Source organism: Hypanus sabinus, chromosome 3 (assembly GCF_030144855.1).
Source record: "Hypanus sabinus isolate sHypSab1 chromosome 3, sHypSab1.hap1, whole genome shotgun sequence".
Taxonomy (NCBI): Eukaryota; Metazoa; Chordata; class Chondrichthyes; order Myliobatiformes; family Dasyatidae; genus Hypanus; species Hypanus sabinus.
This window is the reverse complement of record NC_082708.1, coordinates 186,558,070-186,585,467: the sequence shown is the minus strand read 5'-3', so window position 1 is coordinate 186,585,467 and position 27,398 is coordinate 186,558,070. Positions and strand designations below refer to the sequence as shown.

Below are 27,398 nucleotides of genomic sequence, written 5' to 3'. Positions count from 1 at the left end.
GAATTTAAAAAGGTGGTGATACTTCACTCCCAGATAAGTTTTTATGTATGCTTTGAAAGAGAGAATAAAACTACAGGAATGAGAATCCCTGCAGCATCCGGTGACCTGGGATCTCTGTCTAGGAGGCCGATGTCATAACGCCTTTTAAGAGGGTGAACCTCTGCAAGGCAATAGGCCCCAGTGGTAGGGCTCTGAAAACCTGTGCCAACCAACTGGCGAGCGTGTTGAAAGACATTTTCAATCTCATTGCTACAGTCAGAAGTTCCTACCTGCTTCAAAAGGGTAATGATCGTACCTGTGCCCATGAAGAGCAGGGTGAGCTGCCTTAACACCTATCATTTAGTAGCACTCACATCTATGGTGATGAAGTGCTTTGAGAGGTTGATTTTGGCTAGAAGCAACAGACTCACTGCAATTGACTATATAGGTCTATAGCAGATGCTATCTCATTGACTCTTCATGTAGCCTTCGATCTCCTGGATTATACTAATACTTAAACCAGGCTTCTGGTAATTGATGACAGCTCAACGCTTGACACAATCATTGCTACAGTTCTGATCAAAAAGTACAAGAACCAGAGCCTCTGTACTTCTCTCTACAACTGGATCCTCAATTTCCTCACTACAAGATCATGTTCTGTGCAGATTAGAAATAACATCTCCACCTTGCTGATAATCAACACTGGCTCACCTCAAGGATGTGTTCTCAGCCTGCTCCTCTATTCCTGTATACCAATGACTATGTGGCTAGGCACAGCTCAAAATAGAAATAGAAAAGGTGAGTCAAAAGGACAGTGTTATGGTAGTCATGGGAGATTTTAACATGCAGGCCGATTGGGGAAAATCAGGTTGGTAATGGATCTCAAGAGAGTAAGTTTGTTGAATGCCTAAGAGATAGCTTTTTAGAATAGTTTGTTGTTGAGCCTACTCAGGGATCAGCTATTCAGGATTGGGTGTTATGTAATGAACCAGAGGTGATTAGGGAGCTTAAGGTAGAAGAACCCTTGGGAACCAGTGATCACAATATGATTGTGTTCAACTTGATATTTAATAGGAAGAAAGTAAAGTCTGATGTAACAGTACTTCAGTGGGAAAAGGGAAATTACAGTGGTATGAGAGAGGAGATGGCCAAAGTAAATTGGAAAGAGATGCTGGCAGGAATGTCAGCAGAGCAGCAATTGTGTCCATTTCTAGGGAAAATGAGGAAGGTGCAAGACATGTGTATTTCAATACTGATGAAATACTCAAGTACAATTGCCATGATTTTGACAAGGGAAGTCAAAGTTATTGTAAAAGCAAAAGAAAGGGTGTACAACAAAGCAAAAATTAGTTGGAAAATAGAGGATTGGGAAGTTTTGAAAAATGTACAGAGAGCAACTAAATAATTAGAAGGGAAAAAATGAAATATGAAAGCAAGCTAGCAAATAATATCAAAGTGGATAGTTAAAGTTTTTCAAGTATGTTAAAAATAAAAGAGAAATGAGAGTGGATATAGGACCGCTAGAAAATGAGGTAGGAGAAATAATAGCGGGGGAACAAGGAGATGGCTGATAAACTAAATGAGTATTTTGCATCAGTCTATGCTGTGGAAGACACTAGCAGTATGACTGATGTTGTAGTGTGTTAAGGAAAAGAAGAGGGTGCAGTTTCTGTTACAAGAGAGAAAGTGCTCAAAAAGCTGAAAGACCTAAAGGTACATAAGTCACCCGGACCAGAGGAACTACACCCTAGGGTAGTGTTAGAGATAGTAGTGGCATTAGAAATTCTTTCAAAAATCATTGGACTCTGGCTTTACTCCACTCTCTAAGAAAGGAGGAAGGTAGCAGGAAGGAAATTATAGATCAGTTAGCCTGACCTCCGTGGTTGGAAACATGTTAATGTCAATTATTAAGGATGAGATGATGGAGTACTTGGTGACACAGGACAAGATAGTACAAAGTCAGCGTGGTTTCCTTCAGGGAAAATCCTGATGAACCTGTTGGAATTCTTTGAGGAGATTACAAGTAAGGTAGATAAAGGGGATTCAGTGGATGTTGTATATTTGGACTTTCAGAAGGCCTTTGACAAGGTCCCGCACATGAGGCTGCTTACCACGTTAAGGGCCCCTGGTGTTACAGGAAAGTTACTAACATGGTTAGAGCATTGGCTGTTTGGTAGGGGGCAGCGAGTGAGAATAAAAGGATCCTTTTCTGGTTGGCTGCCAGTGACTAGTGGTGTTCTGCAGGGGTTGTTTTTGGGTCCACTTCTTTTTATGCTGTATATAAATGATTATATAGATGGCTTTGTTGCCAAGTTTGCAGATGATATGAAGATTGGTAGAGGGGCAGGTAGTGTTGAAACAGGTAGGATGCAGGACAGACAGATTAGGAGAATGGGTAAGAAAGTGGCAAATGAAATAGAATGTTGAAAAATATATGGCCATGCACTTTGGTAATAGAAATAAATGTACAGACTATTTTCTAAACAGGGAGAAAATCCAGGAATCTGAGATGCAAAGGGACTTGGGAGTCCTTGTGCAGAACCCCCAAAAGGTTAACTTGCCGGTTGAGTTGGTGGTGAGGAAGATGAATGCAATGCTAACATTCATTGCAAGAGATCTAGAATAAGAGCAGTGATTTGATGCTGAGGCTTTATAAAGCACTGGTGAGGCCTCACCTTGAATATTGTGAAGAGTTTTGGGCTCCTCATCTAAGAAAAGATGTGTTGTCATTGGAGAGGGTTCAGTGGAGGTTCACAGGGATGATTCTGGGAATGAAAGAGTTATCATACGAAGAACGTTTGATGGCTCTGGGTCTGTACTCGCTGGAAATCAGAAAGATGAGGGGGAATCTCATTGAAACCTTTCAAATTTTTAAAGGTCTAGTCAGAGTAGATGTGGAAAGGATGTTTCCCATGGTGGGAGAGTCTAGTACAAGAGGGCACAGCCTCAGGATAGAGGGGCACCCTTTCAAAACAGTTGCAAAGAAATTTCTTTAGCCAAAAAGTGGTGAATTTGTGGAATTTGTTTCTACAGGCAGCTGTGGAGGTCAGGTCATTGGGTGTACTTCAGGCAGAGATTGATAGTTTCTTGATTGGACATGACTTCAAAGGTTACGGGGAGAAGGCCAAGATCTGGGGTTGAGGTTTTTAAAAAAAAAATGGATCAGCCATGATTGAATAGTGGAGCAGACTGGATCGGCCAGATGGCCTAATTCTGCTCCTATATCTTATGGTCTTATAAATTTGCTGATGACACGCCTATTGGCAGAATTTCAGATGATGACGAGAAGGTGTACAGGAGTGAGATAGATCAGCTGGTTGAGTAGCATCTTAGCAACAACCTTGCACTCAACATCAGTAAGACCAAAGAATTGATTGTTGACTTTAGAAAGGGTAAGACAAGGGCACACACCAGTCCTCATTGAGGAATCAGAACTGGAAAGGTTGAGCAATTTCAGGTTCCTGGGTGTCATAATCTCTGAGGATCTATCCTAAGCCCAACGTATCATTGCACTTACAAATAAGGTATGACTTTGGCTATATTTCATTCAGATTTTGAGGAGATTTGATAGGTCGATAGTGTTGTTAAGGCGCATGGTGTGTAGGCCTTCATCGACTGTGGGATTAAGTTCAAGAGCAGTGAGGAAATGTTACAGCTATACAAGCCCTTAGTTACGCACCACTTGGAATACTGTGTTCAGTTCTGGTTACTTCACTTTGGAAGGATGTGGATACTACAGAGAGCATGTAGAGATTTACAAGGATGTTGCCTGGATTGGAGAGCATTTCTTCAGAGAACAGGCTGAGTAAACTTAGCCTTTTCTCCTTGCAGCAATGGAGGATGTGAGGTGACCTGATAGAGGTGTATGAGTGGCATTGATCATGAGGATAGCCAGAGGCTTTTACACAGGGCTGAAATGGCTAACATGAGGGCGCATAGTTTTAAGGTGCTTGGAGGTAGGTACAAGGGGGATGTCAGAGGTAAGTTTCTCACATAGAGTGTGGTCGGTACACAGAATGAACTGCCAGCGAAGGTGGTAGAGGCAGATATAATAGGGTCTTTTAAGAGACTCTTAGTTACATGGAGCTTAGAAACATAGAGGGCTTTGTGATAGGTTAATTCTAAGCAGTTTCTAAGGTAGGTTATGTAGTTGGCACAACATTGTGGGCTGAAGGGCCTGTAATGTGCTGTAGATTTCTAGGTTTTTAGGAATGAGGGTAGCTAGGTGCTAATTGGAATTCCAGGTAAGCTAAACATGGGTGAGAGTTTCACTCCCTGATGAGCAGAAGCTGGGACAGAATTGCCATGTCTTCTCAAGTTGTAAGTAAATAAGGCAGATGTTTTGGAAGCTCATCAGTTAAATATGGCTCTTGGTTTGTGGTCATTCTTGCTAAGGAGAGAAGCAGAGTTGGCTTGCAAATAGTTTAAGATGAGGACCGCAGTCGACAGCTTTAGCCTCATTAGTATCTTGTGTTGAATGTCTGACAAACATTTGACAGTTTAGGGATGGAATACCAGTTGAGAAATGCACAGTCAAGTGGAAAGTAATTTAATTTCTGATTTTCATTTTCCCCATCCCTTCCATGCTCTTTGCAGTTCTCAAGGTTTTAACCTTGTCGATATAATTTTCTGGTATAATAAGTATACATGTGGGACCTGATTATATTGTCAAGGAGTGGCATGTGGGTGGATAGAGCTATTGACTAAAAATAATTCTTTAGCACTAGAGATAATGGTGTAGTTTAGGGTAGAAAAGCCATTGTTCTGTTTTAAATCTGTTAATAAGAACTGTTAACTGTTAACTTTTATTAACTTGGACAACAGAGACATTGAAGGAACAAGGCTTCAGACACATTGACAAGCATGAAGATAAGTTAATCACAGTCACAGTGTCATTTGTGATTGGTTCACTTTTATGGCAGGGCTGGAAACCTTTCAAAAGAGATTCAAACAAATTGTTTTGGAAGTTTAAAGCATCATGTTCACTAATTTGAAGCTCTTTTGGACGAAAATGAGCATTGAGAATGATGGGTTCTCGGTTGAAAATGTATGTTTATTTACATAGTATTTCACATATTTCATTCATATAAAACACAGATTTTATCTTCAAAGTCAAAGTAGTCAAAATTTATTATCAAATTATGTATATGTTACTTATATCACCTTGACACTTACATTCTTGCAGGCATTTTCAGGATAATAAAGAAACCCAATAGAATTTATGAAAAACTGTAAACAGACTGACAAACGATCTTGCAGTTTTAGCAACTGTTTTGATTTTTCTTTCATGGTAAAAAGATCTCTTTGTTATAAAAACACCAATAACTTCTGGAGATAGTAGGATGCTGAAAGACAATCTATCTTTGGATGTGTAACTTGGCTTTGTAATCGCATCCCCCCAACCCCCCGACCCCCGATTGTTTTTATTTTTGATCTTTGGTTCCAGAGTAACTTTTTTTTCTCCTTTACACTTGTGTACTGGAAATGACATTAAAAATCTTGATTTTGGTCCTTTCAAACTTGGTTAGTGCACTGCATGCTTGCTTATTTGCACAGTAGAATGTGTGTGTGGGGTGGGGGGGGTGGGAGTGGAGCACATTGTAGGTGTCAAATGACCAGTGGTTGCGTCATGTTAAGCAGCTAAAAACCTCGATCTCTGGAAAACTTTCATGAGGATTTTGCAGTACTGTTGTAAAATATAACTCTACTATTACTATTATTTAATATTTAAATATAGTTTTCATCTTGATGGACGAGAATCTGAAGAGGTCAGTTTGCCAATCTGTCGAGTTTGCCATAAAGTTAATTTGTTCTTGCTCTGAGCTGAGTGATCTGTTTTTTTAATACACTTTGCTAGCCAGGTGGGGATTATTTCATGTTTTTATTGTATAGAGTTTCTGGAGTTTGGGCCATTGGCATTATGCCAAAGTAATGCTTCATGAGGGTTCATCTGATGCAGATTTTTATGGAGGAGAAGGAGAGAAATCATTTAAGGAACACTTGCACCTTTGAAAATCTATTGTGGATACTGCAATATGAGCTTAACAAGCTTCATGTTGAAAACTTTTTAATCAATCTAGCATATTATAAGAGCCCAAATTTTAAACTTATTGCATAATTTAGACATTTGTCATGCTGCTGCAATATGCAGTGTATTGAGAATGTTAATTAGATTTCCAGTAGAATTTTCTCATTGAGATATGCTTGTGCAAAAGTAGCCATATTTTTTTTTTGAAAATCTTTCTTGCCACGTCAACTGGTCGGAAGTGCACAGGTGATGTGTTCTTAAATCTGTACTTAGGATAACCAGCTGTGAGGTGTTGAAGAAAAGCATTTCTGACTCGTTCTTTTGAGGCCTTTCCAAAACTCTTGATTCCAGTAAGAAAGCAGCCTTTGCTATGTGCCTTTTTGATGCAGATTCTGAGTCTTAATTCCTCATGGAATAAGCTTGTGCTCTGAACTGTACATTGATTCATGCTAAATTGCTTGCTTTAGACCGAGTACTTGTTTACAGTGGAGGAATATTTTTTTAAGTTATTTTTGGTTTGCTGGGTCTGCATTTTCAGCCTGTATATGGAGAAACTTAGAAAAGTGTTTTTGCATGTCAAAACTTTAAGACTTCCTGTTTAAATAGAATGAGTTTCTTAATTTGTCAGATTTAATGTTGAGTATTTTCTCTGCAATAGTTAAACCTGTGCTATGCATTAAACTTACTGGTCACTTAGGTTATAGGTTGAAACCTTAAGATCCCCTAGAATCTCAGTGCTGCATTTGAAATTTTCCAAAGGGAGAAGCAAATTTGCTGATATAATTGCTCTCCAATAATCTGTGCTTGAAAGCTATGTGGGCGCCTGGTGAGAAAAGAAGATCTGATATATCTGTGTCAGCTGGATGAGTAAATGTTCAGAAGTTGTTGATCGTGGAATTTTAAAAGTTTTGTTAGGAGGGAAATTTGAGGAATCAAGTAGTAAGGGCCAGAACAAGAGTCCTGAATTGTACATAATATTTCAGCATGAATCTCCAACTATATTACTTCATCTTGCTTTTAAGCTTACTAGTTTTCTCTAAATGCCAGTCATGCAATTGCCATGACATATCACAGTGAAGACTCTATCTTAAGTAGTTAGAAACCTAGATTGTGTTATTTCTTAGAGTATTTGAGAATCATGGTGTTTATTTTGTAATCTACTTCCTCCAGGTTCCATAATCCAAAGCATGGAAATTCAAATTAAACGAAATGTGGTTTGAATATTGTAAAATGCTAGTGTCTTTATTGTATTGGTTTTTAATTTGAAAGATGTTTGTTGTCACTGAGCTGCAGTGAAAGTTTATGGCACCAATCTGTCTGAAAGAGATGAGCATATCATTCCATCCACTTGGATCTTTGGATATGTATTCACAGAAATGCATCTTGCCACAGAACAAAACTAGTAACTGCAAACTGTGCCATTGTTACAGAGAAAATAATTTATTTTCTTGATTTTTGTGCACTATCTTGCTGCATCACCAGTCTCTGTTGTGTATCCCCTGAGTACATGGATAATACTTGCATAGGTTGAAGGGGAAAAAAATAGTAAGCTTGTAGAAAAATATGGAGCCCCTCAGAATCTTACAATATTGGAGACACATGTAAAGGCATATTTATTACCAATTCCAAGTTGCCCTGAGCTTTTGAGTTGCTACAGTTCTGCTTTGCTGATTCTATGGTGATCTTGGGTAATGGAGTTTCAGGGTTTGATTCAGACAGCACAATGTTCTATATCCAGATGAGCTCTTTTTATTGAAGATTTTGAACATAAAATTAATTTGATTCATTGTGGTGCATGACATTGTTTGCATTGGATCATGATGTACCAGTGATAGAATAGGTGGATGGTGAGTGCTGTCCCAGATGCGTTGTCAAATGTCTTGTCTAAGAAGGTATCCTGATTAGTTTGATGATTTTGTAAAGGGTAACTCTAAACAAAGGCACACAAATTATTTTCTTAAAGAAGAATCCATCTTTTTAACAGTTTATGGCTTATCTTCCTCTTGGAGAATTTACCTGTTCAGCTAAGTGTTAATTAGTTTAAAAGCAAAATTCTCACAAGTTGGAAACCTGAAATAAACATAGACAAGCATCTGTGGAAAAAACAAAAGTTCAACAGAACTGGGAAATAATAGACATAGAACATGTTTAAAGTTGCAGTGAAAGAGAGTGATACAGAAGACAAAAAGAAAAGTTTGTGGTAGGGTGGAATTCAGGCGAGATTGAATGACATAAATGCTGCTGCTGCCAGTTAAAAGTGGGTGGTAAATGTATGTCTGAAGGAATTGTAAATTGGAGAAGGTGGATAAAGTACCAGGAGAAGTAGTACCAGGTGTGCGGTGTAGAATGTTGGATGTGATTATGTTGTTGAATTCATTGTTGAGCCATGATGGCTATATTGTGCCTAGTCAGATAATAAGCTTACACTAAATTTTGTTGGAAAAGTGTCAAAAAGGTAAGAGTAGGTCAAAGTTGGAGTAATTGGCACTAATTTTAATGTATGTCCAATGCCTCTACTCCTGCATCCCACATTAAGATAGCCTGTGGGCCTTTTAATTCCCTTGTGGAATTCTGACCATCGCCACAATCTTTATTCACTTGCCATAAGCAGCAAGTCAGGCAGCATCTGTGGCAAGAGAAGCAACTAGCTAGCACTCGAGGTTGAGGCTCTTTATCTGAACTGTTTTATTTCTAACTTTTCATAGCGATTTTTTTTTTGTTTTACTTGGTGTTCAGTAAATCTGAAAATACATAAAATTTTAAAAGAACCCCATGGTATCTTGATATACTGCTCAGTATGAAACCCGGACTTTTCTCATGGTCGTTTTTGTTTCTTCTCTGCTATTCGATGGCCCGGCCCTTACGTTTGTTTCTTTACCTCTAGTGACTGCCTGGAACAACTTTTTCTTCTGATCATTTGAACAACTGAGGAAAATGGTGAGTTCATCAGAAGAGTTGTGAACCTTATCACATCTATCCCTGCACCCTATGTTGCTGGGAAGTATGAGGTCAGGTCACAGGTGTGCAGTATTACAACACACCATCTGGAGAATTTGTCTGTGAAAGGGTAGCATGTGTGCAGCTGAACTTTTAACAACAAACTTTTAAGTGTGCTTTAGTTCAATTTAGGTCCAAGTCTCATCCCATGATTGCATTCATTGAGCACTTACCTAATTACCCTACAGTGTGCAGAATACTTTTATTTCTGATGGCTAGTTTTTATTATACATCCAGTATTTTCTTATGCATTCAGGGTATTTCTAAGCTAAGTGTTTCCAGTCATTAATCTGCCTCTCTTTCTTGTGTTACATTTCAGACTGATTCCTTAGACATGAAGGCTCCTAATATGACAAATATGACGTCAGGCTCTGGAGCACAGGATGTCATTGTATCCAATGGACATACTGAAAATGAGCCAAATCCTTTTGCTGAGTACATGTGGATGGAACATGAAGAAGAATACAACAGACAAGTAAGGCTTTACTTTCAATGATGGGCCTCTCCTTTATGGTGTTGATGCCCTTACCTTTATTGTATTAATTAATTATAAATAGTTATGGTTAGAAAATATTCCATTCTGGCGACCCACTTTCTGTGCAGGCGAACCGGCTCACAAATAGCCAGTGTGCGGGGGGAGACTTTAGTAATGTACCTCCGATGTCATTTCTGCCCGGAGAGGGCAGGCGCTAGGGATTTAAATGCCAGCACCGCGAAGTTTGAATAAACTAGTCTCGAAACAACTTACCATCTGCGTGTCGTTATTTCAGTGCTGTGTGTAGCACATCACTACATTGGTGACCCCGACGGTCCAAACGGGATTTGGACCAAAGATGACCGACTCTTCATCTGTTCACGCAGTTTCACTAAAACTGCTGACTTTCTGGACGCTGTGACCACGTGTGTGGTTTAGCTAAGCAGATGCCCAGTTCCAGATTCGGCAGATATCCTCTGATTCCACGCGTTACTACCACGTGGTGAGCGCCCTTGACCAGCAGATGGCCGCCCAGGTTGCAGATTTCATACATTCGCCCCCGGAAGAAGGCAAATATGAAGCATTCAGAGCGCTGCTCATTGGGACCTTTGGCCTCTTTGTGGCGTGAGCAGGGTGCCCACCTGCTTCACCTGAATGGTTTGGGAGACAGACTGCCATCAGCATTGATGAACCAGATGCTGTCCCTGGCTGACGGACACAAGCCCTGCCTCATGTTTGAGCAAGCGTTCCTGGAGCAACTGCCCAAGGACATACATCTGCTGCTGGCCAACACAGATTTCAGCGACCCCCCAGAAGGTGGCGGCCCGGGCAGACGTGCTGTGTAAAGCCGAGAGGGAGAGCGTGGCGTCCATCGGTCAGATTACCAGACCAGGCCCGGCAGGGGGGGTGCACACAGCACAGAGGCAGGAGTGAGGAGGCCAGTGAACAGTGGTGTTTCTACCACCAGCGGTGGGGCACAAAAGCCCGCCATTGTCGCCCGCCTTGCAAGGGCCAGGGCCAGCTGCCGCTAATGACTATGGCGGCTGGCCACCAGGACAGCCTCTTGTATGTCTGGGACAAACAGTCGGGACGCCGCTTCTTGGTCGACACCAGAGCGGAGATCAGCATCTTGCCCCTGACGGGGTACGACACCCGCAACAGGAAGCCAGGACCCACCCTGAGGGCCGCAAACGGCAGCACGATACAGACCTACGGCACCCGCAAAGTGCAGCTGCAGTTCGGCGCCAGCCGGTTCACCTGGGACTTCACACTGCCCGCTATGGCCCAACCACTCCTGGGGGCAGACTTGCACGGCGCACGGATCTTCTCCAAGGTAGACCTCCTCCGGGGGTCCCGATGCAACCGGACGATGTCCCCAAAACGGCACTCATCACCCCTTTCGGCCTTTTCGGGTTCCTCCGCATGCCATTCGGCATAAAGAATGCCGCACAGACGTTTCAGCGGTTAATGGACGCGACCTGGACTTTGCTTTCATCTATTTGGAAGACATCCTCATAGCCAGCAGCAGTCGTCAGGAGCATCTGTCCTACCTCCGTCAACTCTACGCCCGACTGAGTGAATATGGCCTCACGATCAACCCGACCAAGTGCCAGTTCGGTCTCGATACCATCGACTTCCTGGGCCACAGGATTACCAAAGACGGGGCAACACCTCTGCCCGCCAAGGTAGACGCGATGCACCACTTTGCCCAGCCCAACACGGTCAAAGGCCTGCAGGAGTTCGTTGGTATGGTGAACTTCTACCACCGTTTCCTCCCCTCAGCAGCCCGTATCCTGCGCCCTTTGTACACCCTGATGTCGGGTAAAGGCAAGGACATTACTTGGGATGAGGAGGCCGAGGCCGCTTTCGTTAAAGCCAAGGAAGCCTTGGCAGATGCCGCAATGCTGGTGCACCCCAGAACGGACGTTCTGACCACACTCACGGTGGACGCATCCGACACAGCAGTCGGTGGGGTGCTGGAGCAGCTCATCGAGGGGCGCTGACAACCCCTGGCACTCTTCAGCAAGCACCTACAACCACCCGAACTCAAGTACAGTGCTTTCGACCGGGAGCTGTTGGCGCTGTATCTGGCAATCCGGCATTTCAGGTACTTCTTAGAAGGCAGGCCGTTCGCCGCGTTCACGGACCACAAACCGTTGACCTTTGCGTTCAGGAAGGTGTCTGATCCCTGGTCGGTTCGCCAGCAGCGATATCTGTCCTACATCTCGGAGTACACAACGGACATCCAGCATGTCTCGGGGAAGGACAGCGTCGTGGCAGACGCACTCTCCAGACCAGCTGTCCAGGCCCTGTCCCTGGGGGTGGACTATGCAGCACTGGCGGAGGCGCAGCAGGCAGACGACGAGATGCCCAGCTACAGGACCGCAGTCTCGGGTTTGCAGCTGCAGGACTTTCTTGTAGGCCAGGTGATAGGACCCTCCTGTGCGACTTGGCTACCGGCCAACCTTGCCCCATCATCCTGGCAGCCTGGAGGTGGCGAGTTTTTGACTCCATACACGGTTTGGTGCACCCATCTATCAGGACAACCGTCCGGCTGGTCTCCAGCAAGTTTGCGTGGCACAGACTTTGCAAGTAGGTCAGTGAATGGGCCAGAACGTGCGCGCAGTGCCAAACAGCCAAGGTGCAGCGGCACACTAAAGCCCCGCCGCAGCAGTTTGAACCCACCCACCGGAGGTTCGATCACATTCATGTGGATGTCATGGGCCCCCTACCAGTGTCCCGAGGAGCGCAGTACCTCCTAACGATGGTAGACCAGTTCACGAGGTGGCCAGAGGCGGTCCCGCTCACCGACACATCTGCCGATTCCTGCGCCCGAGCACTGCTTGCAACCTGGATAGCACGCTTCGGGGTACCGGCCCACATTACCTCCGACAGAGGCACCCAGTTCACCTCCAGCCTTTGGTCGGCTGTGGCCAGCCTGTTGGGAACGCAGCTGCACCACACAACTGCCTACCACCCACAGTAGAACGGACTGGTGGAACGTTTCCACCGTCAGTTGAAGTCGGCTCTCATGGCCTGCTTGTGAGGACCTAACTGGGTGGACGTGCTTCCCTGGGTCCTGCTTGGAATTCGTACAGCGCCCAAAGAGGATCTGCACGCCTTGTCAGCCGAGTTGATGTATGGCGTGCCCCTGGCCGTCCCGGGAGAGATCATACCAGCCCCAAGGGGGCAAGAGAAAGAACCCGCAACAGTCCTGGAGAGGCTACGCGAAAGGCTCGGCAACCTGGCCCCCTTACCAACTTCACAGCACAGACGGACCCCGACCCATGTACCCAAAGACCTGCAAAACTGTAAGTTTGTGTTTGTACGAAGGGGCGGACACTGGGCGCCACTACAGCGGCCGTACGAGGGGCCGTTCAAGGTGATCAACACAACGGGTCTACGTATGTTCTGGACATTGGAGGGAAAGAGGAGATTTTCATGGTGGACTGACTCAAACCAGCCCACGTGGACTTGGCGCAGCTGGTCGAGGTTCAGGCACCATGGCACAGAGGCAGATCTCCCAAACAGAGGTTGATCCAGACTGTGGACATTGGGGGGTGTATCGCTGGTTCTGGGGGGGGGGGGGGGGGGGTTGTTATGTGGCGACCCACTTTCTGCGCAGGCAAACCGGCTCACAAATAGCGAGCGCGCGGGGGGAGACTTTAGTAATGTACCTCCGATGTCATTTCCGCCCGGAGAGGGCGGGCGCTAGGGATTTGAATGCCAGCACCGCGAAGTTTGAATAAACTAGTCTTGAAACGACTTATCGACTGCGTGTCGTTATTTCAGCGCTGTGTGTAGCACATTTTCTTCCTACTTTTCCTCATCTACTATCATTTTGTTGTTTACTAAAGAACAAAGACCAAAAATGTGATTGACCAAGATTCATTAGAGTAGGTGAGGCAAAGAGGCAAAAATACTAAGAACCAAGAAACTAGGGCTGAACAGGCTGCTACTGGAGGCAAGGAATGAGATTTCTGGGTCTGGCTGAGATACTTTACATGCACAATGGCAATTTAAATATCAGATGTGGTGTTCCTTTTCAAGAAAGGCATTAAGGGAAAGCTTTGTAACTTTGTAACTGTGACCCAGGCACCAATAATAGGGAGGAGACGGTGGAAAAATTTGAGTGAAATGATTAATGATCACATGGAAAGAAGGGACTGATTAGTCATAAAGTCATGGAATCCTGCAGCTTGGAAATGAGCCATTTGACACAACTTGTCCCTGCTAACCAGTGAGCATTAACCCCATCACATGTTTTAAATGGGCCAACTGTCTGAAATATTTCATACAACTTCCTAGCTCTATTATCTTATCTGTAATGCTACCATTACTGATCTATACAATTGTACTCTGAAGTTACTCTGTTCCCCTCAATACTCCCCAGGAACTCGCTGTTGATAATGAATCTCCAAGTCTCATTAATGCTCCTAAGTTGCATCACCTCACATTTGTCATGCAGAATTTTTTTAGCACATTTCACCAAACATTACTGTCTGTAGCCTCAGACTACCCTCCACATTAACAATTCCACCAATTTTTGTGCCATCAACCAGCATATTGATGTTGCCTGCCACATCCACATCCAAGACATTTATGTTTATTACAAGCAGCAGGGATCCTGGTAGGCTGCCACTAATCACAGACATCCAATAACAAAATAACCCTCTGCTTTCACCCTCTGCCTCATTCTGAAGCAGTCTCCTCATGGAACTTTATCAAAGGCCTTATAAAGTCTATGTAAAACTACAGCAATTAGTTACATCTTCAAAGAATTCAATGAAATTAGACAAAATTTGCCTTTGAGAAAGCTATGCTGGCTGACTCTGCTTTGTCCCTGTCTTTCCAAGTTATCATGATTTCTTCCCTAATGAATTTTTTCCAGCATCTTCCCTCCCATTGATGTTAGCTTCACAGGTCTATAGTCCTAGGCTTTTCCCTACATAGTTGAAAAGGGAGAGCATATTTCTTTCCTCCACTTAGTCAGAGTGCTAGCAGTCTCTTCTCTTGCCTCTCTCAGCACCTTGAGATAAATTCCATCCAGTCCCAGGAATTTATGCACCTTTAAGCCCACCAAGGCATTTACTAACACTCTATTTACAGAGATTTGCACCAGACTTTCATCTACCCCTTTATTGAATTCTCCAGCTGCAATCTATTTAATTTGTCAATATTGATAAAAAGGTATTTATGTGTCGATCTGCCTCTGTACCAGAAGACTTTAGGTTCAGACCAAGGGAATAATTGTCAAACACATTACATACTGTTTAATAGCAAGCTTGCATCTCAGTTGATACTACAGAGCTGCCACTCATAGAGCCTGGAAAATCTGTAATCAAGTGGGCCCATAACACTGTTTGGGGCTGCTTGCTAAATATTTGTTATCACATAGTACCCTGATGTTGCAGACATCCTTGATTAGTGATTACACAAAGCAGCTTTCTCGTGCACAAATACTCCTTTGTTCCTTAGTTATCTTGCAACATTATTCTCACAGCACGACTAGCCAAGCTGCAAAACAAGTCAGTCAGGTTTTAGCCCTACTAATTCTATATATAATTCCTCACATGTACCCTTTATGCCTAGTTTTTTGTCTTTAATATGCTTACAGAGCACCTTTGAATATTTACCCTAATCTTGTCTGCCAGTGATTTCACTTGACCTCTTTTAGCTTTCCTAGTTTCCTTTTTAAGTGCTTACACTTTCAAAATCTGCAGAGGCCTCTCCCTTTATTACTTATTGTGACCTGCTCTTTTTCTCTTTATCTAACTCTTAACATCCCTTGACATCCAGTTACTTATTATAGCTTGAGTTTATCCACTTTACTAGTTATTCTCCTTCCATTAAAATAAATGCAATTGTGCTTAGAATTCACCCTGATGTGCTCTTGCTCTCTGGACGAAATAAATCTTTATCCTCTGACTTAAGTATTTCTCCACCTGAACAACTTGAGCCCCCTTCCCCTGCTAAGTCAGCTTAAACTTACACCAACAGCACTAACATTTGGTAACTTGTATGTACTTAATAAATTTACTTTGAACTGATATCCCTGTCATAACAGAATCCTGTCTAGCTCTCTCTCCTCTGGTTGTTCTCCCTCTTCTATGATGCCATGAACTAGGCTGTTGCTATGTTCTCTTCCAGGATGCCATCTATATCCACTCCCCAATACTATCCAAAATGATTCAGAGACGGCCACTGTTGCCTTATCAATGAGAGATCCTGGTCCAACTGATTTGATTGAATTCTTTGAAGAGGTAACAAAAGTGTATTGAATTGGAGAGGGCTTTAGAAAAGCCTTTGACAAAGTCCAATGCAGGACACTGATTGAAAATGTTAGGGCCCATGGTACCCAGGACAAGTTAGCAAATTAGATCCAAAATTATCTTGGCAAATGGAGACTGAGTGATGCTGAATTGATATTGTTGCACCTGTGATAAGTGGAGTCCCACTAGAATGTTTGCTGTTTGCAGTGTACATGTAGTAGTTGATTTAGATGTGGATGTGGCATGCATAATGGTTAAGATTGTAGATGTAATGAAGATTGATGAGTTGTTGACCATGTGGAAGGTAGTTTTAGGCTGCAGACAGATGTTGATGTGTTGGTAAAACGGGACTGAGAAATTACAAATGGATTCTAACCCAAATGGTTCTGAGGTGACACATTCTGGGAGTTCCAGGGAGACTCAGGCAAACATGAATGGTAGAATCTTTGAAGTATTTAGGAACAGAGACGCCTCTGATTCTAAGTTCATAGATCCTTGAAGGTGAGATCGCAGGTACATGAAGTGCACAGGAAGGCATATGGGATACTGGCTTTCATTAGTAAAGCACTGAATATAGAAAGCTGCAGGTTATGCTCCAACTTTATAAAATCATTGTTCTGATTTCAGTTGGAGTACCTCATGTAGTTCTGATCACCATACCATAGGAGGGAGGTGATAAAAGTAGAGAGGGTGCAGAGGTGATTCACCAGGATGTAGCCTGGGATGGAGCAGCTCAATTATAAAGTGAGTCCTGAGAAGCTAGGCCTCTGGAGTGGGGCAGATTAAAAAGGGACATATAAAATTGAGCAATATAGATAGATGAACATATGCAGGAAATTTTCTCTATATCAGAGATATTTAAAATGAGAGGACATGTATTTAGGCTAAGGGGAAAAGATTTAGAAGCAGTTTGAAGGGAACCTTCACCCAGAGAATGGAGATTATTGGGAGTGCTTTGCATGAGAGAATGGATGAAGCTGGTTCATTGGTAGCATTTAGAACATAGAACACAGTACAGTACAGAATCTACAGACTATGATACTGTGCCAATACTTTAACATACCTCAAGATCAATCTAACCTTTCCTTCCCACAGAGCCCTGCATTTTACTATCTCTTAAATGCCTGCAACGTATCTTTCTCTACCACCACCCCAGCAATACATTCCACATGCCCACCACAGTCTGTGTTTTTAAAAAAAAGCACTACCTCTGACATGTCCCCGAAGCTTTCTTCCCAACATCCCAATGCCTTGTTGAAATATTGTTATTTAAGAAATATTTAGGTGAACATTTGAATTGCTTAGACATAGAAGACTATGTGCCAAGTGCTGTGCAGTAGGACAAAGTGGTGCCCGAAGGCCAGTGTGATGAGTTGGGCTGAATATCCTGTACCAATCCTGTAGAATTCTGGCTCAATAATGGTCATCATGCTAACTTTTGGATTAAAATTATTTTAGCTGGTCAGAGAGGAGCAATTTAGAGAAATTGTATCAAGGCCTGTTCTGATAATTGCATTCCCATGCACTATTATGGATTCAAAACATCTAACAAAATAACATATTTTGAAAAGAATTCTTAACAGTTATTCCCAAGTATCAGAAAGTACTGACAAAATTGATTTGTATTCTTTCACCATGCACCCTCATCAGTGAGGTGGGCGGAGGGGTAGAAATTGGGAATATTTATTGAGATACAGGGCAGAACAGCATTAACTATCCAGTCCTCTAGTACCTTGCCTACTGCCAAGGATGTTTTAAATATCACTGCTAGGGCCCCTGCAATTTCTGCACTTGCCTCCCGTAGGATTTGAGGGAACACCTTGTCAGGACCTGGGGATTTATCCAACGTGGTAGCAAACACCACCTCCTCTGTAATCTGTATAGGGTCCATGAAGTTGATATTGCTTTGTTTCACTTCTATGGATCCTGTATCTGGCTCCCGAGTAAATACAAATATAAAGAATGCATTTAAGTTTTCCCCCATCTCCCCATGTAGATTTACTATTCTGGTCTTCCAGGGGACCTATTTTGTCCTTGCAATCCTTTTGCGCTTAACATACCTGTAGAATCCTTAGGATTCTCCTTCACCTTATTGCTAGAGCAACTTCATACCTACTTTCAGCCTTCCTGATTTATTTTTCTAGTGTTCTCTTGCATTTCTTGTACCCCAGATGCACTGCATTTGTTCCTACTTATCTATATATGCTACATGCCTCCTTTATTTTCTCCTCTTAACCAGGGCCTCAATATCTCTTGAAAAGCAGGTTCCCTGCTCTTGCCTTTTATTCTGGCAGACACATATAAGCTTTGTGCTCTCAAAGTTCGATTTTTGATTTTTCCAAGTACATCTTTGCCAGAAAACAGTCTGTCCCAATCCACACTTGCCAGATCATTTCTGATGCCATCAAAATTGGCCTTTCTCTGATTTAGAATCTCAACCTGCAGACCAGACCTACCTCTTTGCATATTTATTTTAAAAGTAATGGCATTGTGGTCACTGGATGCAAAGTATTCCCCTACAGAAACTTGTTTTACCTGCCCTGTTTCATTCCTTAATAGCAGATCCAGAATCTTTCCTGAACTCATTTGACAAACTCTATTCTAGCCAGTCCTTTTACAATATAGAATTCCCAGTCAATATGTGGAAAGTTAAAATCACCTACTATAACAATTTTGTTTCTTGAAACCAACTGTGATCTCTCTACAATTTTTTTTCCCCTCTAAATCCCAAGGAATGTTGGGTATAGCCCCATTAACATGATCATACCTTTCTTATTTCTCAGTTCCACCCATAATGCCTCAGTAGTAGTTCTCCAGACTGTTGTGACTAAGCACTGCAGTGAGATTTCCCTTGACTAGTAACTTCACCCCACCCCATTTAATCCCTCCTGTTCTGTCACATCTGAAAGACTGGAGCCCCGGAATACTGAGCTGACAGTCCTGCCCCTCCTGCATCCAAGTCTCACTAATGGCTACAATATCATAATTTCAGGTGTTGACCCATGCCCTGAGCTCACCTTTTCTACAATACTACAGGTCCACAATCTGAAATTCTGAAATGCAAAAAGCTCAGAAAACCAAAGTTTTTTTTTTGTTAACAGCTGACGTCACTCAGGTATGACCGTGGCAGCACTAGCAGAGGCTGCCAGACATCAGTTGTGGCTCAGTGCTCATACTGGTTACACGTGCATTTGCTGTTCACTGACATTTTGTGTTCACTGTTGACTTTGTGTTTAATTTCACTGTGAAAATGTCAAAAAGATCTGCAGATACCCCTATGGGTAACAATGAGAAAAAGAGAAGGAAGCGTCTATCATTATCAATAACGCAGAAAGTGGAGTTATTGCAGAAGCTTGATCGTGGTGTGTCTGTGCGACATCTTACTGAAGAGTATGGTGTCGAAAACTATCACTGTATATGATTTAACGAAACAGAAAGACAAGTTACTGAAGTTTTATAGTGACATTGAGATTCTACATTTATTCCAATAAGTCATTTACCATGTGTTTGATTTGGTTTGAATGTTTGGATGTTGGAAATTAAGTTTTTTTTTCTTGTCATTATTCCCTAAACAATACAACTATTTACATAGCATTTACATTTTGTATAAGGTACTATAAGTAATCTAGAGATGATTTAAAGTATACAGGAGGATGTGCATAGGTCTAGAGCTCTGCCAGGTCCTAAAGTCCACGTGCACTGAGCCAGGTTAAATAAGGGACTTGAGCGTATGTGTATTTTGGTATCCGTGGTGGGGGGGGGGGGGGGCGGGGGGTCCCAGAACCAATAAGGAGAGATTCTGAAATCTGAAAGATTCTGAATTCCGAAATGCAAATGGCCCCAAGGATTTCGGATAAGGAATTGTGGACCTGTACTTGCATTGAAATGTATGCAGCTCAGAACATTAGTCACACCATGGTCAACCTTTTGATTCTTGGCTTTGTCTGAGGTCTTGCCAACATCTGTTGCCACAACCTTTCCAGTAACTGTTCTGACACTGGTTCCCATGCCCGTGCAACTCTAGATCAAAACCTACCATGCTGCATTAACAAACCTTGGTGCTAGGATATTATTTCAATAGACAATAGGTACAGAAGTAGACTATTCGGCCCCTCGAGTCTGCACCTCCAGTTCAGGTGCTGTCCCTTCTGTACAGGTCCCACCCTTCCTGAAAGAGGGCCCATTGATTCAAAAGTCTTATCCCCTCCTTCCTACACCAACACCTTAGCCACATATTAAACTGTATAATCTTCCTAGTTCTGCCCTCACTAGCACGTGGCACCAGTAGCAATCCTGAGATCACAACCCTGGAGATCCTGCCCTTTAACTTAGCACCTAACTTCCTAAACTCCCTGTGCAGAACCTTGTCACTTGTTCCACCCATGCCATTGGTACCTACATGGTTCACAACCTCTGGCTGTTCACCTTCTCAAGAAAGCTGAGGACTCAATCCAAGATGTGCCGGGCCCTGCACCTAACATACCATCTGGGAATCTCATTCTTGCCCACAGAACCTTCTGTTCATTCCCCTAATAAATCCCCTATCACCACTGCGTGCCTCTTCTCCCACCTTCCCTTCTGAGTCACGGAGGCAGACTCGGTGCCAGAAACCTGACCATTGTGACTTTCCTCTGTTAGGTCAATTATTCCTCCCCCCCCCCCCCAACTCCCCAGCAGTATCCAAGGTGATTTACCTGTTATTGAGGGAGATGTCGACAGGAGTGCTCTGCTCTGCCTCCTTAACCCCTTTCCCCCTTCCTGACTGTCTGCCAGTTTCCTGTGTCCAGCACCTTGAGTGTAACTACCTCTCTGTATGTACTATCTATCACCCTTTCAAGCTCCCAACTGATCCAGAGTTCATTCAGTTCCAGCTCCATGTGTCAGGGATACTGGAGGTCTCCCTGATTCCCACAGAGAGCATGTGGATTCAACAATCCTGCCTGGCATCTCTGCTGCCCTGGCTGAGCAGATATAACCATATATATCCATATAACAATTACAGCATGGAAATAGGCCATCTTGGCTCTTCTAGTCTGTGCCGAAAGCTTACTCTCACCTAGTCCCACCTACCTGCACTCAGCCCCTAACCCTCCATTCCTTTCCAGTCCATATACCTATCCAATTTTGTTTTAAAGGACAAAATCGAACCTGCCTCTACCATTTCTACTGGATATAAAGAAGGGAAGGGAGAAGAAACTTAACCTAGAGCTTTTTTTTTTGTATGCTTTCTCTGACTAAAGCATCGAAGAGCTAAAGCCTCAAAATCACCACAATTCTGTCCACTCCAACAATGGCCACTGAGCTTGCCTCTGCCTTCCTTTAATTTGTTCTTGCTAATCAATCCCAAATGCTAATTGGTCGCTGGTCAGAGCTCAGTTACACTGCCATAACCTATCGTTGATTTTTTTCCACTCAGGCAGCAGACCTGAGTGAAATTCCCTCCTCTCAAACTTCCGAAGTCCGGATTGGTCACTGGTCAAAGCACTATTACACTACCATGACCTACTGCTGCCTTTTTCTACTCGGACAGTGGACCTGAGTGAAATTCCCACCTCTCAAACTTCCATTATCCAGATTGGTTAGACCATAAAGACATAGGAGCAGAACCAGACCATTCAGCCCATCTGGGATCAGCCATGATGGAATAGCAAAGCAGACTTATCATGGCTGATCCCAGATCCCACTCAACCCCATACCTTTACCTTCTCGCCATATCTTTTGCTGCTCTGACCAGCTAAGCAACCTCAACTTGTACTTTAAATATACCCACGTAGTTGGCCTCCACTGCAGTCTGTAGTAGAGCATTCCACTAATTCACTACTCTCTGACTAAAAAAAAACCTCCTTATCTCTGGTCTCAAAGGTCACACCCTCAGTCTTGAGACTGTGCCCTTCAGTTCTGGATACCCCCACCATAGGAAACATCCTCTGCATATCCACCCTATCTAGTCCTTTCAACATTCAAATGGTTTCAATGAGATCTCCCCCACATTCTTCTAATTTCCAGTGAGTACTTGCCCAAAGCTGCCAAATGCTTCTCACATGTTAGCCCCTTCAATCCCGGAATCATTCTCATGAACCTCTTCTGCACTCTGTCCAATGACAACACATCCTTTCTGAGATACGGGGCCCAGAACTATTGACAATACTCCAATTGCGACCTGACTAGTGTCTTATAAAGCTTCAGCATTATCTCCTTGCTTTTATATTCTATTCCCCTTGAAATAAATGCCGACATTGCATTTGCTTTCTTTACCAAAGATTCAACCTGTAAATTAAGCTTCTGAAGTCTTGCAAGAGGACTCTGCACCTCTGATGTTTGGATATTCTCCCCATTAGATAATAGTTTGCACAATGGTTCCTTTTACTAAAATGCATCATCATACATTTCCCAACACTGTATTCCATCTGCCACTTTTTTTCCCATTCTTCCAATTTGTCAAAGTCTTGCTGCAATTGCATTGCTTCTTCTGCACTATCTACCCCTCCACCTATCTTCATATCATCTGCAAACTTTGCCACAAAGCCATCAATTCCATTATCTAAATCATTGACGAACAATGTGAAAAGTAGTGGTCCCAATACTGACCCCTGAGGAACACCACTAGTCACTGGCAGCAAATCAGAAAAGGCCCTTTTTATTCCCACTTGCTGCCTCCTGCTTGTCAGTCATTCCTCTATCCATGCCAGTATCTTTCCTGTAACGCCATAGGATCTATTCTTGTTAAGTGGCCTCATATGTGGCGCCTTATCAAATGCCGTCTGAAAATCCAAGTAAATGACGCCCACTGCCTCTCCTTTGTCCACCCTGCATGTTACTTCCTCGTAGAACTCTTTAACAGGTTTCAGACAAGATTTCCCTTTATAGAAAACATGCTGACTTGTATTTATTTTATCATTAATCTTCTAAGTACCCTGAAACTTTGTCCTTGATATAGATTCCAATACTTTACCAACCGCTGAGGTTAGGCCAACTACCTTTCCTTTCTTTTGCCTTCCATTTGAAATGTTCTATTCCAGAGTCCAGTGCCAGAATCACTAATTCTTTAAAGATCATGTCCAATGCATCCATTATCTTTCAGCAACCTCTCTCAGGACTCTGGGATGTAGGTCATCTGATCCAGGTGCATTATCCACCCTAAGGCCTTTGAGTTTGCCCTTAGCACTTTTGCCTCTGTAATAGTAATGGCACTCACTTCTGTTCCCTGACACTCATGGACCCCTGGCACACTGCTAGTTCCTTCCAAAGGGAAGACTGATGCAAAGTGCTCGTTAAGTTCATCTGCCATTTCTTTGTTCCTCCTCCACCCCACCCCCCCACCAAGCTCTATTACTACCTCACCCGCATAATTTTCCAGTGGTCCAATAACAACTCTCACCTCCCTTTTACTCTTTTTATATAACTGAAAAATCTTTTAGTATCCTGCTTTATATTATTGGCTGGTTTGCCCTCGTATTCATCTTAAGCTCCCTAATAAGATCTGAGTTATTACATAATACCCTATCTAAGATAGCCTTTCCCCGAGTAGGCTCAAGCACAAGCTGCTCCAAAAAACTATCTCGTAGGCATTCAACAAATTCCCTCTCTTGTGATCTGACATCAACTGGATTTATCCAATCCCCTTGCATATTGAAGTTCCCCATTACAATTGTGACATTACCTTTATTACATGCCTTTTCCTGCTCCCTTTACAATCTCAACTACTATTTGGAGACCTATATGTGATTCCCATAATGGTTTTATTTACCCCTGTTTCTTAAGTTCACTCACAAAGATTCAACATTCTCTGACCCTAGTCATTTTTTTCTAAAGATGTAATTCCATCTCTTACCATCAGAGCCACACCAGCGCCAACGCCTTCCAGCCTCTCCTTCCAATACAGGGCATATCCTTTTGATATTAAGCTCCCAACTATGGCCTCCTTTCAGCCCCAAACCAGTGATGCCCACGATGCTATACCAACCAAACTCTAATTGGGCCATGAGTTCGTCCATCTTTTTCTGAATGCTACATGCATTTAAATACAGCATCTTCAGTTCTGTATTCACCCTTTTGAATTTTGACTCTGTGGTACAGTTTAATTCTTTGCTCTGTCTGCGTTTGTACCCAGTCATTGACTTGCCCTTCCTTACGTTCACCCATCATCTACTGTAAACCTGCTGGCTCATCCTCAGCTCTATCATACTGGTTCCCATCCCCCTGGTTGCTGGTCAAAGCTCTATTCCTTAAACGTCTGCATGCTTCTTGATGTGTGGTGTCCAGCACTTGACATGCTATGACAGCTGAGTCTGCAGAATTGGATTATTAAAGTTTTGCATAACTTCCATGCTTTTGTGCTGCTATTTATAAACTTAAGATTCCTGTCTACTTTCTTGAACAGCCTTGTTGATCTGTCCTGCCATCTTCAGTTTTTGTATTAATCTTTCAGTGTTTCCTTACCTTCCACCCCCAGATTATCACCGTTAAATTCTGAATGGCCTTATAGTTGATATAAAAAGGTAAAATTAAATATTGATATTACATAATGGTGCGACCAATGTTGACCTTGAAAAAACATGTAGCAAAATATTCCTTAAAATATTGGCTGGATGTTCTCAGTTCTACAATTAGTTGCACTCCACTACATCAGAAAACACTAAGAATCAAAATGAAATGTATTCTTGATTTCAGAAAAAATGGACAGATGATATTTTAATTGGATGATTAAATTATTTTTTATTATGCTAGCCTCCATACCTTTATAGTGTAATCATGTAATTTCAGGGACATTTGTGCCTTAGTGAGGTCATTGTCATACTTGTTACTTGTACTCTATCCTTAATGCATATTAGTACAAAAGCTATCAAAAAATAAAATTTTTACTGAAATATTTTCCAGGCATCCTCAAGGTGTAGGTTTTCATTGGCTAAAAACTAAAAGTTAAGGAAATTCACAAGAACCATAGTAGATGCTACTGGAATCATTCAACCAAACTATATAACAACCAAAACTAGAAACAACCAAACTAATTGAAAGTTGAATAGTGTAGTTAAAACAAGGGCTTGATTAAATTATTCAGTGCCATGGTCCTTGAGAAGTGTGTGCAATTTTGGCTGCTAGAAAACAAAGAATACATTCAAGCACTTGAAGCCACATAGAGAAGTGCTACAGGGCTGAAGCTAATTGTAAAAGTCTGAGTAATGTAGAAATTCTAGAGAAACTTGGGCCTTTAGCTTGCAAAGAAAACATCCAGGAGGTGACAGAATCGAGAAAGAATGTAAAGTATAAATCCAGGATATTACTTTAAATTAGATTGTGACAAGGGGCTTTCTGGTTCAAAGGAACAGAAGTTAAGTTTCATGTTGTTGTCAAGTACCTGTAGTGATCTTGTAAAAATAGACCTACTATTTTAAAGTAATTTCACTAAAATTAGATGCTGAATTTTGGGGAGAGCAGGTGGTTTGTAATATTGAGAGACACCGTGAAATGAGCTCCCACATCACAGCTCCAATGACCTAGTTTCATCTGTGTGGTGCTGTCTTGTATGGATTTGTATGTGCTCCCTGTATTGGGTACCACTACCCCCCCCCCCCCCAGGCTGTCTGGTTTTCTCCTACAGCACAGATGAATTGGCCACTATAAATCACCACAGTAGGTTAGAGTGATTGAATCTGGGCAGGGTTGATGGAATGGTAGATGGGGAGAATTAAATGGGATTGGTGTAGGATTAGAATAAGTGAGTACTGGATGGTCTGCACAGGCTTGGAGCGGTTTCAATGATTCTGTGTTTCCAAATAACAAGAGGTGCTAAATAGGTAATATTATTGGGCAATATGTAGTGGTTAGCGTGACACTTGCAGCTCGGGATGTTGAAGTACAGAGTTCAATTCCGGCATACTTTGAAACCAAGTTTGTATGTTCTTCCCATGTGTCCAATAACACCAGGCTTAGAAGGTTAATTGATCATTGTAAATGGTGCTGTGATTAGGCTAGGGCTAAATAGGTGGGTGGCTGGGCGATGCAGCTTGTTGGGCTGGAAGGTATCCATGCTGTATCTCTAAATAACTAAATGATACAGTTGGCCCTCCTTATCCGCAGGGCATTGGCTCTTGGGACCCCCCGCCAATACCAAAATTCGCAGATGCTCAAGTCCCTTATTTAACATGTATCTGTGCAGTGGTCTTTAGGACCCAGCGGAACCCCGGACTTGTATTTAACGTGTCTCCGTGCAGTGGACATTAGGACCTGGCAGCGCAGCTCTGAATCCGCAGTGTTTCTGTTCACGAAAATAATCACGATCGCGATTGAAAATAAGGTGGAAGTAATAAAGCGATTGGAAAGAGGTGAAATGCCATTGGTCATTGGAAGAGCATTAGGCTACAGTCAGTCAATGATCGGAACAATTTTAATGGAGAATGTGAAAGGCCCTGCCCTGATGAAAGCTACAATTATTACCAAGCAATGCAGTGTTTAAATTATTGAAATACATATGTTTCTTGTGTTTTATATGCATAGAAAGGTTAAATTGTACTATATACCGTAAATTCCGGACTATAAGCCGCTACTTTTTTCCCACACTTTGAACACTGCGGCAACACTGTGGCCTATGCTACGGTGCGGCTAATGCATGTTTTTTTTTCATGCCGCCAAAAACATTTTGCCTCGTAACTGTAGACCAGTAAAATTGATGAGTTGTTCACAGAGGTCCAATGAAATTGTACGATAAATCAAGCGCACTTTCACAATTAAATTATTGTAAATCAGTCATTTGTACTCACCCTCATCAACATGGAAAACACTCGAAGAAAAGCATATGATGCAGCTTTTAAGTTAAAGGCGATCAATCTGGCGGTTGAAGAAGCAAATCGAGCTGCTGCACATAATCTTGGCATAAATAAATCGATGTTGAGACGGTGGAGACGCCAGCGTGAAGAACTGAGTCAATGCAAAAAGACGACAAAAGCTTTCAGAGGTAATCATAGCAGATGGCCCGAACTTGAAAACTTTCTTGAAGACTAGGTTAACACACAGAGAGCAGGCAGCCGCGGTGTTTCCACCGTGCAGATCAGACTGAAGGCTAAAGCAATCGCCACCAAAATGAAAATCGAAGATTTTAGAGGTGGGCCATCGTGGTGTTTTAGATTTATGAGACGAAAAGGCCTGTCCGTCAGGGTACGCACGACTCTGTGTCAGCAGCTCCCTCCCGACCACGAGGAACAACTTGCTAACTTCCGCACATTCACTCAAACAAAGATAGTGGAGAATTCCATCGGGCCAGATGATATCATAAATATGAATGAAGTACCTTTGACGTTTGACCCGCCTCTCACTCGGACTGTTAATAAAAAAGGTGACTCGTCCATCACACTGAAAACAAGTGGCCATGAGAGAACGCATTTTACTTGTGTTCTGAGCTGCACAGCATCCGGACTAAAGCTTCCACCGATGGTGATTTTTTAAGCGGCTGACAATGAAAGTTCAGTGAAAGCTGCCATCAAGAGTACAAACTTAATTCCAGCTGTGGTTCCTGGGGGCACCACGAAGTATTTGCAGCCACTGGACATCAGCGTGAACTGGGCATTTAAAGTGGCGCTGCGCATTGAGTGGGAGGCTTGGATGACGAGCGGTGAGAAATCCTTTACCAAAACAGGACGCATGCGAAGAGCAT

At 42.7% G+C, this 27,398-nt stretch overlaps 1 protein-coding gene across 2 annotated transcripts in view; it reads left to right on the top strand.

Annotated features, from left to right (window-relative positions):
* Positions 1-27,398, top strand: part of paip2b (poly(A) binding protein interacting protein 2B) — a 118,108-nt gene that overhangs the window by 39,316 nt on the left and 51,394 nt on the right. The window contains exons 2-3 of one of the 2 annotated variants that reach the window (XM_059965779.1): positions 8,892-8,944; positions 9,324-9,479. In XM_059965779.1, coding sequence (XP_059821762.1) covers positions 8,942-8,944; positions 9,324-9,479 — 159 coding nt within the window. In that variant the 5' untranslated portion in view covers positions 8,892-8,941. The remainder of the gene's footprint in view (positions 1-8,891; positions 8,945-9,323; positions 9,480-27,398) is intronic. The other variant, XM_059965780.1, reaches the window with a different exon arrangement.